General features: G+C 34.6%; 1 protein-coding gene across 5 annotated transcripts in view; it reads left to right on the plus strand.

Annotated features, from left to right (window-relative positions):
* AHCTF1 (AT-hook containing transcription factor 1) overlaps positions 1-14,294 on the plus strand; it is an 83,085-nt gene that overhangs the window by 41,312 nt on the left and 27,479 nt on the right. For 4 of the 5 annotated variants that reach the window (XM_004326107.4, XM_019920470.3, XM_019920471.3 and 1 more), the window contains exons 15-21: positions 1,602-1,742; positions 2,415-2,519; positions 3,382-3,475; positions 4,923-5,046; positions 5,182-5,238; positions 6,059-6,205; positions 6,774-6,961. In XM_004326107.4, coding sequence (XP_004326155.2) covers positions 1,602-1,742; positions 2,415-2,519; positions 3,382-3,475; positions 4,923-5,046; positions 5,182-5,238; positions 6,059-6,205; positions 6,774-6,961 — 856 coding nt within the window. The remainder of the gene's footprint in view (positions 1-1,601; positions 1,743-2,414; positions 2,520-3,381; positions 3,476-4,922; positions 5,047-5,181; positions 5,239-6,058; positions 6,206-6,773; positions 6,962-14,294) is intronic. The other variant, XM_073801237.1, reaches the window with a different exon arrangement.

Below are 14,294 nucleotides of genomic sequence, written 5' to 3' on the forward strand. Positions count from 1 at the left end.
TGATGAATGAACAAATTGGACTTATTTAAAAAGTTATTCTTAGTAGAGGATTTTTAAACCAACAAAATTTGATAGGAGTACATGGAGTTCTGTATAGTATTTTTAGGGTGTACTTAAATGAAATTGTAAACATGAAATAAGTAATTTTAAATATTTCAGTAATCATTGTACATTTGAAGTGTGGAACACCTGATAATTCAGAATCAGGGTGAAAAAAATATTTTTTTGAGAGGAAAATGTTTTCAGGGCTGATTACATAAGTTATGTAAAAAAAAATTCAACTTGGGAATTCCCTGGTGGTCCAGTGGTTAGGACTCAGTGCTTTCACTGTGGGGGCCTGAGTTTGATCCCTGGTCAGGGAACTAAGATCCCCCAAGCCATGTGGCTTGGCCAAAAAAAAATATTCGACTCAGTTCATAAATTGTATGCTTTTATTATGCTTTGAGCATAATGTGGTGTTTCAGGGTTGAACTTGGTAGCTCAGCCATTATTATTACTGCTTTGAGCTTTATTACTGTTATTATTTTTTTTTTAACTAAGAATAATTAAAATACAAAGTATAATAGTTTTTTAAATGTATTGGAAGTAAAGCAAATGATTTGAGGAAGTATTCAGAATTAAGGTATTTGTTTTCTGGTCAAATCACACATAATTATTAATGTAATTAAATCTTATCTAAAACAATGTAACCAATAGCTGCTAAAATAGCTTCTCCCAAAAGTGCATTTGTAAACTCAACCTTGAGTTTGAAATGAGAGGACAACCGAGTCTACAGTGCATTCATTGTAGAAAGCATGCAATTATATTGTAATAGGTCTCTATCTGAGTCTTAATTTCATTGTCTCACTTTTGAAGACTGGCGCTGAAAGAAAGAGTTCTTATCAAATAATAATCACAAAACAACATAATACGTAAAAGGTCTGATATAAAAGATTTATTTGAAGGAGAAGCATTTAATGAATATAACTGATTTCTAGTAAATCTGAAGTTGAATCTATATCACTTTCCTCTGTGCTCACCTATTGCTTACCTCATTCTACATTTTTATTTTATTATTATTTTTAATTATTATTATTTTTTGGCTGCAGTGGGTCTTCGTCGTTGCGCACGGACCTTCTCTAGTTGTGGCGAGTGGGGGCTACTCTTTGTTGCAGTGCGCGGGCTTCTTGTTGCAGTGGCTTCTCTTGTGGAGCACGGGCTCTAGGCGTGTGGCCTTCAGTAGTTGTGGCTTGCGGGCTTCAGTAGTTGTGGCTTGCGGGCTTTACAGCGCAGGCTCAGTTGCGGCACACGGGCTTAGTTGCTCCGTGGCATGTGGGATCTTCCCGGACCAGGGCTCGAACCCTGTCCCGTGCATTGGCAGGCGGATTCTTAACCACTGCGCCACCAGGGAAGTCTCATTCTACATTTTTAAAAAATAAAAATTTGTATTTGTATCTGCCTTTCTAGATTCCTTGAGGGTATTTGTCATTTGAAGCTTGTCTTTGTAGATCTCATATAGAATAATTCTCTGGTTAATAGGAATTTGATATGTTTTGCATTTGTGACTTTAGTTAATTCAGATGTACTGTGTCAAAACTAATCTTACATTTTGTCCTTGAAAGGTGCGCCATTATTTGATGGTTCGTGTCGTTTCATCGATCCACAAACTATACAGTCTCTCCAGCAGTGCCATTTACTTCTTAGCAACCTTAATATAGTCTTAAGCTGTTTTGCAGCTGAGGCCCAAGAGATCACCGAGAGAGGTGTGCTATTTGTCTTATATAAATGAGTGTTTCATTGACTTTTACTTCTTGACTTCAAGAAAGAATACATTTCCTATGTATTAGATGGATTACTGGGCAAACAGGCCATCATTTCTCAAATGCTGGGATTTTTTTTTTTTTTTTTTTTTTTAATGAAAAGCTACAGAATGTTATTAGATGTGCCATGAGCTGATGATTAAATAAGGTTGGGAAATTTGGGGATTAAGGATTGTTAAGATAGTGTACTAATGGTAGAATTTCAGATTTTTTAATTATATGTAAGTTTTTGTTCATAGAGTTGGTCATTGTAATTTTTCTCCTCTGTTTTGCCATTTAAACAAAATAGCTAGTTTCGTCTAAAGGCCTGGTTTGAACAACCTGTATGATGATACTGTACTAGTTTGTTTTAATGTAAAAATCTGACTACTGAAATTAGATAAATGGAAGTATAGCTAATATAGAAGCATACGTACCTAAAGTGTCTATTTTAGTCAATGAGTTAGTTTAGCATTTTGGAGATTATTTGTTCAAGCTAAGTTTGTTTAAAAATACATACATATTGCTTAAAATCACCAAGTAATTAATTACTTTTTTTGAAAACTATTGAGTGCCTTGATTTTTCATTTGTGGTTGATAAATTGAAAGCTAACAACAGATTTTAACTCTTTGCAGGTCTTATGGATTTAAGCAATAAGTATATGGTTACCCAGCTCATCTGTCAATATGCACAAGTGGTTCTTTGGTTCTCTCATTCTGGGCTTTTACCAGAGGGCTTAGGTAAAATATTTACCTAATCTATAAATATTAACATTGGAACATTCTTAAATCTTTATAATTTTGTTGTTCTGTTGTAGGATTCCTTTCTTATACCACCTCACTTATGTTTTCTTGTATTCTTCTTTTCTTACATTCTTCCCTACTTTGTACCTTCAGTGCTTCATCCCATGCCTGATACACATGTGTTCCATACATGTTTATTGGGTTAAAAGGAAAGAATATTTGCTGAAACATGGCTTCTGAAGATGGGTTCAATGATATCACTGGCTATAATTTAGATCCATAGAACTATGAATTTTATAATCTAATTTGTCCATCTTTGTCTCTTAAGTGTTCTTTTAATATGGTTATTAACCAGTATTATTAGCCATCAGTTAAATACTCTCTTTATCTAATAACTCATCTAATACCAAGAATTAGAGAATTTGACTTACTATATTTGTTTAGAACAAAAGTATCCAACTTCTCGCATTTCCAGGATACACAGACTTAGAAGTGCTTCTGCCATTGTGCATACTTACTGTTGATCTTATTCTTTCATAATTCTCTTAGAGTTTTACTTGAACTTGCTTGCTTTTAAATTATCATTTGTGCCTAAGGGAGTAAAATCATTTTCTAGAATAGCTTTTCCATGGTTTTAAGCCAGCTTCCTTTTGTTACAAGACTTTTATGGGAGACTCAGTTTTCTCATTTGTGCATCTATTAATAAAGGTGTGCAGTGTTCTTTTATTACTTTAAGAAGCCTGCAAATTGAACAACATTACAAAATTACAGTAAAATATCATTGTATGTAACTTTAAGTATTTGGGGGATATTTTGGAAATATTACTAGCTTTTCTTCTAACTCTTAAAAAACATCTAGATGATGCTGTGCAGTTGTCAAGGTTATGCTACAACTACCCTGTAATTCAGAACTACTACACCAGTCGTCGACAGAAGTGTGAGCGTTCATCAAGGTATAGTACATCCAGAACCTTCAAAAACTATTTTGGAAGTTACTTGTGTAAGAAGTTAAAGCTTTCTCAGAACAGAATTCATCATGTTATAAAACGATTAAATGGGTGGAATTCTCAGTAAAGTATATGAATTTGTCACCAGCATTACTATTTTAGTTGTAATGTTTGCCTTGACCTAATGGTTACACCTTTATTTTAGAACTTGAGAATAACTATTTATTATTTCCTAAATAAAACTATTTACCACATGATTGATTTATTGGAGGAGATTCTATAATTTAAGCATGTATTTTTCCTGAGAATTCTTACACAGAAAAAGACTAGAAGCAACTGTTTATTAAAGCATAAAATATATATCATGTTAGTTATTTTACATTATTTTTCCATTACCATTTGCATTTCAGCACTTCAACCACTTTTTTCTTTATTTCCTTTATTTCTCTTTTCTTTAAATACATACTCCCCCCTTCCCTTTAAATACATATGTAGTTGGTTCCTTTGAAATAAATATATAGAAGTAATAGAAGAAAAAAGAGGAGTGTTTAGAGCCTTGGGTCTACCTTGGGATTATAAATAGCCTTCTTCTACAGGTTGGAATGACAGAATTGTAGAGCAGCTTAGAACCTTTAGAGCAGTGATTCACAAACCTTGGTTCTGGGTTTGTTGTGTCAGACTCACTTGGAAATCTGTATAAGGCTGCGCATGGCAAGTTGGGAGATCCAGTACTTCAGAGTAACTGATCTATGATAGTGAGCATTGGCTTGGGAGATTTATTAGGCATATTGAAAATTTCTAGATCTGTTATTTCCAAAGTGTATGTCCTTGAGCAGGTTGGCTAAGCTTTCTAATCGTATTTGTCACATAAATTATAAAGTTAATATAAAGATGAAATAAAATATTATATGCAAGGTACCTCTTACAGTGCCTTACTCCTAAGAAAATTTCATTCAATAATTAGTAACTGCTCCTGCTGTTATTAATCTTAGATGAGGAAACAGACAAGGTCCATATCTGCTTACCCCTTTGTAGTTGCTCAGTAATATATATTATCAGGGAATTAATGAGGTTAAAAGACTAGTCCAAGTGATGAAACTGAAAATATTGACATTGAACTACAGTATTATTTTCTTTATACTGAGCTGCCATGCTCTTTGGTAGTCTCAAGATGGTAAAAAGTAAGCCTCAGGCATTTTGCTGGCTAGACCACATTCTTCCCTGGAATCTGACCTTCACTGACTGACTTGCTGATGACCAAACTTGAAGCTTCTTCAGGGTTTATCTGACTAACTTTCCTTGATGTCTGGATTTCTCATGATGGGATCCTGTCCTTGAATCTCTTCTGCCTTTGATAGTTGAGATCATTACTTTTAAGAGTTTGGTGCTTTTTGTTTTGATAATAATAATTTAACACTAATGCTAAATATCCTTAATGTTGTCCTTATTGCAGAGGGAAGTGGAACCCTGATTGCTTGATGATTGATGGAATGGTTTCTCAGTTAGGAGATCGAGTAGAGAAGTTGTGGAAACGGGATGAAGGAGGCACAGGAAAATATCCTCCTACTAGTCTACATGTAGGTTTGCAATAACATGATAACATTTTTTAGTCTCCAAAGTTGGGCGGGATTTTTCATACCTGGCACGGGCTTGGGAAAGCAAGGAGCATAGATGGACGAATATATACAATGCACTAAATTTTTTTTTAATAGGCATTACTTGACATATACCTACTAGACAACGTTACCGAAGCAAGCAAGCATTCTGTTGTATCCTTTAAAATTTTATCAAATAATTCATGTATTACCAAAATCATTCAGTGTCAGACTAGTGGGAACCTTATGCATCTCATCCAATCTCAGTTTCACATTTGGATTTGTCTTAAAGGAAAGATTCTTAATCCAGGACCTGTTGGTTGGGTTCAGATGGTCTATGGTTAACCTTGAATCTATGCAAAATTTTGTTTTAAGTTTATTTTCCTAGGGATAGGGTTCATGGCTTTTATCAGACTCTCAAATGTGTCCAAGACACTCCCAAAGAAAGTTAAGGACATCTGCTCTAAAACATTGCTAGCAAGTGGTCATTCTCTGAGGTTAATTCATGTGCTGAATATGAATGCATTATAAGTTAGCTTAAATTACTTAGGCATTGTGTTTGAGCCTTGTGGTCTCTTAAATAAGATATTTGTACTTAATGTCAGTTTCTTAGTCAAAATGTGTAGTTTTATTAATAATTTATAACATAAGTGATGTGTTTGCTTAAAGGCTGCCAGGTTTTGCTGGATAACTGGAATTTCGTGTATAGCTTTCTTAAATTTGCCAAGCTACTAACTTCATGAAGAAAGTATGCTTTAGATCATCTCCTTTGTGGTGGTACTTGCTATTGAGAATGAATGAAGTCGGTTGTGCGATTGGCTGTACCCGTGTTTAATAAAACTATACTTCTGTAGCTGGACATCCATAATGGCTTTCTGAACACCTAAAGAAGTGTCTTAAGCCTTTTTTCTGATATCTTCTGTTGCTACCTATTGCAAATATATACGTAGGAGTTTTTCTTTTTGTTTATTGTCCTTAATCCTCTTTTTTAAAGACTATTTATTTGCTACTTGATATTATGTATTCCTTTCCAAACAAAACGGATACTTCCATTGAATCATTTCCCACTGCCTTTGCCATTTCTTGGGGCCAGGTTAAACTTATTCAAGGGTTTTGGCTGATAGATCATAATGACTATGAGGTAAGTCTGTAGTTCACTTATAATGTAAGCTTTTGTAAATTATTAGAATTTTAGAAAAAATACATAACTGGATTTAAATTTGATATTAAAGATATGACACCTACTTCCAGAGGTAATTTAAGGATTCAGTTTAATCAGTACCTTCACCAAGCACCATCTTAGTGCAGTACAAAGATAAAATAGTTTAGAACCCCAGGTTCCTTACTGTCTAAGGAAGGAAGGAAACAAATAAATAATTACTAATAGTGCAAATATAGTGATTGGTATGTTAGAGATATGGTTGGTGTATTGGGTGAACTAGAGAAGGCAGAATTTGGCATTGATGTATGAAACTGGTGATGGAAAGATTCTATATACTAGCTTAAAAAGGTCTCAAAAGTATGAGGCTTTTGATAAGGGTTTTATCTAAAATAAAATATATCAATATCATAGATTAAAGTAGATATTTTCAGATATATTTAAATTGGTTTTATCTTGGTTTATGTAGGTTTAGTATGTTGCCTTTTTTTTTTTTTCTAAAAGCAAAGCATTATATTTGTATTTACCAATTTTTATGTCATTTTTGCAGAGTGGTTTGGATCTTCTGTTTCACCCAGCTACTGTAAAACCTGTGTCATGGCAACATTCAAAGATTATTGAAGCCTTCATGGGTCAGGGTGAGCACAGACAAGCCCTCAGATATATTCAAGCAATGAAGCCAACAGTGTCCAGTGGTAGTGATGTTATCCTTCACCTCACTGTTTTGCTCTTTAATAGGTAAGTACCTATTTTGAAAGTACAGTCAAACTCTTGTTCATGTGTTAATAAAGTGGAATTGATGAAATAGACAGTAGCAATGTATATTTTGATTTGGTTGCATTACACAGTATTCTTATGTTATTCATCTTTTCATCATTAAGAAAAATGTAAAGCACCTTTTATCTAAGATGAAGAAAAGAAGTACCTTGAGTAAAAGGGGAAATCAAACTGAGGTTTAAAAATTGTATTTGTTTCTACCTGGCAATATTGACAGTCTCCTGCGTGGACAGTTGAAGTTTGATTATGCTGAAAAACAGCCAGAAATATGTTGAGTTGATAAATTATGCTCTTTGAGGGTATATTCCAGTGATGGTACTCTGATATTTTTGTTAGTCTTGGTTGCTTGGGTGTTGCAATTCTTTGATTTTTCTTGTTGCATTATAGCAATACACTGTTGCTATAATAATTATATTTGTCATGTGTATAATAAATGACAAGTTAAATGGCATGATTGGAAATATAGTAATCTGGTTTTGGGGTTTTCTTAATACCTAGTTAATTGGGAAACTCGTTTGGGACTGAAATTTCTTAGATTGTAACTATTTTTTTCAACTTGTATTTTTTTTTCAATCTTACTTGGTTGGGTCATTTTTTATATTTTTAAAAATTGGTCACTTTACTCATCCCAAATTGTCATTTATGAACCATACAGCACTTCAGTGTCAGCACTCTGAAAGTTGTTTTCTTTGTTCTCTTTGGTTAAACAGGATGTATTTCTGAGGAGAGAGGGTTGAATCTTTCCGTTTCAGACAGATTTGCAGTTTAATAATAGACTCGTTAGACATATTGAAACTTACAGTGTCCTCAGAAGTAATGAACTAAGAAGTACTTGTTGAAATAATTTTGGTTAGCAAAAGTATTTGACTAAGCCGAATAAATTAAGAATGAATATAAGAACAAAAATTTAAAGAAGCTAAAGGAGATAAATGTTTAATAAATGGGTTAAGAGTTCTAGTACTTGGTAGGCAAGTAGCATGCACATTTTTTTCAGTTGCATGTAAGCTTCTCACTTTTAAGTGACTTTAAAGAGGTGGTACTTGCACACTAATGCTTTTACATCAGAAAAGCAGATGTTGGAACATTGAGGGAAAAAAACTTTGAAAGGTTGGTGGTTTTTCCTCTTTTTCATTCCGTTGTCCTTTGATTCATCCAGAGTATGTTTCTCTGTTTTGCTAGATTCTCATTTCCTCTCCCTTAGCCATAGCAAACATTATGTAATAATGTTTATAATAATACAAACTTTATATAGTGTAATTTCAAAACCTTATTTCTCAAGTACAATAAAGCCTCAGTTATCTAGTCCCCAGAACACTAGCATTATTAAGTGTCCTTTACAGTAAGTGCAGGAGTGAAAACAAAGGACCACTCAAAATGCCATTTGTGAGATAGCATGTTTTCAGATTCAGTAAATGTTTAAGATAATTACTGGTTCTATAACTGGAGAACGACTCGAATGTTAGAGAGGCAGAAGACAACTGTTAAGATAAGTAACAGTGGGGGTTTTTTTTGTTTGTTTTTGTTTTTAAGTTGAGGTATAGTTGACATACAATATTATATTAGTTTCAAGTGTACAACATAATGGTTTGAATTTGTATGTATTATAAAATGATCACCACAATAGGTCTAGTTAATATCTGTCACCATACATAGTTATAGAATTTTTTCTCTTGTGATGAGAACTTTAAAGATTTACTTTTAAATGTGCAACTTTTAAATATGCAATACAGTATTATTTTCCGTGACTTACTTATTTTATAACTGGAAGTTTGTACCTTTTGACACTTCATCCATTTCACCCACTCCCCACCCCCCTCCTCTGGTAACCACAAATCTGATCTCTTTTTTCATGAGTTTTTGATAGATTCCACATTGAAGTGAGGTTATATGGTATTTGTCTGACTTAGCATAATACCCTCAAGATCCATCTGTGTTGTCCAAATGGCAAGATTTCATCCTTTTTTGTTGTTTTTATTGAAAGTAAGAAAACAATGTAGGAAGAGGCTGCTTTAGTTTTTGAACTGATACTTGTGCAGAAAGGCAGCCATGTTTCATTGCTCAGGAGGTCATGCAGCTACATACATATTCTGCCCTCCACTTTTATTAGAAAGAAGTAAATGACAAGAAAACAAGCTGATTTTTAGGGACTTAATTCAAGAAAGCAAAGTTCTGAGGTATGTCCCATGTTTAGCACATAATCACCTAATTTCCCCAAATGCCTACATCTCTAGTCCAACAGAATGATTAACCACAGTGTGCTTGAAACATGGAAAAAAGCTAAGCTTGGGAAGTTTGAACTAAAAGTAAGTCAGGCTACACAGCGGTCTTGCTAACATCCATATGCCATGATTGCATAGCAATAGTTAAAATAGCTGAAAAAATTTTGATACTTCAACTATCAGAATACTAACCCTCTCCCCAAACTCACCACATGCTAGATAAGTGAGGTGTTGTTTGGTTTTCCAGCTATTGTTTGAATTTATATTAATGATGATATTATTTATTAATCTATATCTTTAAAAAAATAACAATACTGTAATAGCTGCTGATGGTAGCAAAGATGTTAAGAGCACAATCTTTGGACGCAAATAGATCTGAATTTATACCTGAATTCTGCTACATTCTAAAATATGATCAAAAGCAGTTAAGTTATCCTTTCCGAGCCCAGGTTTCCTCATGGGTTAATAATGACCAGCTTGCAACATTTCGAGGGTTAAATTTTGCAAGCACTATTATAGTTGCAGGTAGTAAGTCATTAGTAAATGGTGGTAGATTGAATTTTTTTAAAGTTAACCGTCACTGCCATCATTTATTTAACTTTCCAGCCTGACTCCTGACTCTAGCCTCTACCACTTCTTTTTTTTTTTTTTTTTTTTTTTTTTTTTGCGGTACGCGGGCCTCTCACTGTTGTTGCCTCTCCCGTTGCGGAGCACAGGCTCCGGACGCGCAGGCTCAGCGGCCATGGCCCACGGGCCCAGCCGCTCCGTGGCACGTGGGATCTTTCCGGACTGGGGCACGAACCTGTGTCCCCTGCATTGGCAGGCGGACTCCCAACCACTGTGCCAACAGGGAAGCCCAGGGAAGTGCTTTTTAACTCAAGTTGTGCTTTTTAACTCAAGTTGGATGATTTTTCATTCTCAACCCTTTATCTTTACTAATATAAAAACATAAATCTGAATGTTCTGTCTATTGCTGTGGCATCATCCCACAATTTTAGTTATCTTTCTGTTCTAAGTATTTTTAAATTTTCATTATGATTTTTTTCTCTTCCTATCAGGTATTTAGAAGTTTCACTTTACAAATGTGGGTTTAAAAATTATCTTGTTCTTTTCTCTTAATTGCATCGTGACTACATAATGTGATCAATGTGGTACCCATCCTCTAAAATTTATTAAGACTTGTATTCACAAGTAGTCAATGTGTTGCTCATTTATTAGGTGAGATGTCAAGTGTATTTGTCTAAAAGATCAAGTTTGTTCATTGTGTGGTTTTAATCCTTGTATGTCCTTAATGATGAGTGTGTGTGTGTGTGTGTGTGTGGTCTGCTTAATTATTAAGAAAGGTTTGCGGGAGTTCCCTGATGGTTCACTGGTTAAGACTCTGCACTTCCACTTCAGCGGGGCGTGGGTTTGATCCCTGGTTGGGGAACTAAGATCCTGCACACCATGCGATGCAGCGATGGATAGATAGATAGATAGCAAGTTGCCTACTCTAATGAAGGATGTGTTCATTCCTCATAATACTGCTAACTTTTTGTATGTCGAATATTAGATACATAAGAGGTTTTTTAAACGACTTTAACCTTTTATTATTATAGAGTAACCTTCATCATGAGTAATTGTTAATGTAGCTATACCAATATTCTGTTATTTATGATATATCTTTTCCAAATATTTTAACTTTTATACTAATCACTGGAAACCAGTAGTTGCTTGTTTACCTCTCTGGAATTTGTTTTTTCATTGTGATCTCCATGACGCGTTTCAAAAGATTGTTTATATTCAATCTAGCGTTTTTGGAGCTTGTCACAGGAGTGTTTTTCAGGCTCTCTTCTTTCAGGCTCTCTTCTTGCTGTATCGCCAAGAACCCCCATACATTTCTTATTGAAATAACTTTTACTATCAACATGCTAGTTTAGCCTTTCATCGGTTGAAGTGATTTTCTTACTGCTTTTCCTGGCATCATGCCTTTCTGCCATAGGAAGCAGGAGAGAGCGGGAATTTGAAACTTAACTTATTTTAAAATTTATGCACTTGTTGGCCCAAAATGGAGCATCAGTTTCTTGTAGTTGGAGGTAACTGTGTCTTCTCCTGCTAGGGGAGAAACTGGGAAAAAACATTATCATTTGTCTTTTGCTTTCAGGTATGCTCACTGTTACTAGATTAATATTTGATAAGTCATAAATAAATTAATCTTACTCCTACTAGTATGTCTGCTCAACTGGGGGTAGATATCGTACTTTAAAGTGGAAAACTTAAAATATATATCCATGAGCTGGGGGAAGAGGGGCAAGAATATGGCTCTTTCTGTTTCTGAATAGTAAGATAAATACATGCTTCTTTCTAAAGGTACAAAAGGATACACAGTGAATTCCCAGCCCCCTAAGCTTCCTCCCAGTACCCAAACAATGTTAATTTCTAGTGTATCCTTCCTAAACCGTTTTGGACCTACTAAGCAAATGTGTATATATGTCATTTTCACCCCCTCTCCCTTTTTAAAAAAATACAAACAGCATACTGTACATCATTCTGCAATATACTTTTAAAGCTAGTTTGGAATTCATTTCATAATAGTGCATAAAGAGTGGATGTACCGGTATTTTTTTAACTGGCTTCCCTTAGTGAACATTTAGGTGGTTTTACTGTTTTAAACACTGCTGTGTGTGAGTAACCACCCATTTTACACAAGTGCAAATTTATTTTGTAAGGTAAAATCCTGGAAGTGGAATTACTGGGTAAAAGGATATTTGCAACTGAAATTTTGATAATGGCATGTTGCCTTCCATGAATGTCGTGCCAGTTTAACCCCCCTAATAATAATTAATCATATTAATATTACCATTGTCACCTGTCAGTTTTATCCATCTGGTAGGTGAAAATGGTAATATTAATATGATCTCACTATAATAATTGAACGCATCTTTTCATAAAGAGCTATTTTATGAAGTCAGAATGACCAGTACTTTTATGACTTTTGTGTCTTTTCCACTTCAATATTATTATTTAATTCTCTCACTGCTTCTATTACCATTCTATGTTTTTTGTTTTATCATTTAAATTTTTGATACATCTGAAATTTATTTTGGTGTAAGCATTTTGTAAGAAGATTCCAGAATACACAAAAAGTAGAATAGTGCAATGACTATTCCATACACCCATCCTAAATCGAATTCAACAGATACCAAGATTTTATTATACCCACTTCATCTATTTCTTTATATTAAAATTAATGGTGAGGTGTTCATTCATCCTCATTAGCTATTTTTCTTTCTACAAAAATGGTGTGCTCATTTTAACATTCCCAGATTTTTGATTTAGGAAAAAAATTAGTCCTCTTAGATACTCAGGTTATAACAACTACACTGTCATGCCTGTCCTGGTAGAAGAAGAAGTGGAAGGCAATTTCAGATGCAGATTTTTAGGGAATACACCACAAATGTTTTACTTATTTGGGTCGTTAGTTTTATAAGTTCTGTGGAATACGTTAAGATATTCTAATCCCCAAACAATAAAGTTAACAGGGCCCTGAACTGCCAGCAGTGGGATTTGCTTCCCCAGGAAACTTTGTGTCTAGTGGGAGTCTGGGACAGTGCTGCCAAAATTTCCTCAGATGCATTTTCATTATGAATACTAATTGCTGTAACTTTGTTCACACATTCTGTGTTTCTTACGAGGGTCAGTTATTTATTTATAAGTCCTTCTTTCAGTTTTTGTTTTTATTTCAATAAAAACTATAGCTAAAGCTTTTTAATTAAGATGCCTATTAAAATCAAAATTATTCACTTAAAATTAGGAATGATTTTTTTTTTTTAGAAAATTATTCCTATCTGCTTGCCATTTTTTATTCTACCCCCACTTCTGACTTGACAGTTATCAGCCCTTCCAAAAATTCTACCTGTCAGATTAATCATTGTTAATCTTAGTGTATATTTTTCAAGACATTTTGTTATCTAAATAAATACATAAACATTTATAGGCTTTGTTTATTGATTAATTTTTAGAAATTATAGTTATTCATGCTGGTTTTTTGTTTGTTTGTTTGTTTTTTGCGGTACGCGGGCCTCTCACTGTAGCAGCCTCTCCCGTTGCGGAGCACAGGCTCCAGATGTGCAGGCTCAGCGGCCATGGCTCACGGGCCCAGCCGCTCCGCGGCATGTGGGATCTTCCCGGACCGGGGCACAAACCCGTGTCCCCTGCATCGGCAGGCGGACTCTCAACCACTGCACCACCAGCGAAGCCCATTCATGCTGTTTTAAGCTTATTTCTACTTAACAATATATCATGAGAAACACTGCTTCATTTAACACTTTATTGCCCACAGAAGGATGTTTCAGCAGCCCCACATGTTATCTAAAACTGTCTAATTTGACCCAAGTTCTCCAGTCAGATCTTGCTGTAGATCAGCCAAAATCGTCTGTTACCAAGCTAAGTCCTTTATTTTCCCATCAATACAATATGCTGTTTCTGTCTGTAGGTCTTTGCTCATTTTCTTTTCCACTCTTCTCATGCTGAGTGTCACCTCCTTAAGGACCTCGCTTTAATCTTTCAGTACTGTGCAGACCACATTAGTTTTTTGTCTTCTTGAACTCTTGGGTACAGACGGTCCCTGACTTAAAATGGTTTGACTTGCAATTTTTCAACTTTAAAATGGTGCAAAGCAATATGCTTGTATGAAGTAGAAACCATACTTCAAATTTTGAATTTTGATCTTTTCCTGAGCTAATGATATGCGGTGTGATTCTCTCTAATGATGCTGAGCAGTGACAGCAAGCTGCAGCTCCCAGTCAGCCACGTGATCACGAGGGTAAATAATTCATATGCTTAAAACCATTCTCTACCCATAGAACAATTCTGTTTTTTACTTTCAGTGCAGTATTCAATAAATTACATGAAATATTCAACATTTTATTATAATATAAAGTCTTTAGAGATGCCTTATCTTCTGGTTGACAACTTCATTATGCAGTGATTAGTATTCTATAAAATTTTAAAGTACTTTTAAATTACATATACAAAGTATCTTTGGGATTCTTCAGGTGGATTACTTGTTTTGAAGATTTTAAATAGCTTTTCTA

The sequence above is a fragment of the Tursiops truncatus genome, chromosome 1 (genome assembly GCF_011762595.2).
Source record: "Tursiops truncatus isolate mTurTru1 chromosome 1, mTurTru1.mat.Y, whole genome shotgun sequence".
Classification (NCBI taxonomy): Eukaryota; Metazoa; Chordata; class Mammalia; order Artiodactyla; family Delphinidae; genus Tursiops; species Tursiops truncatus.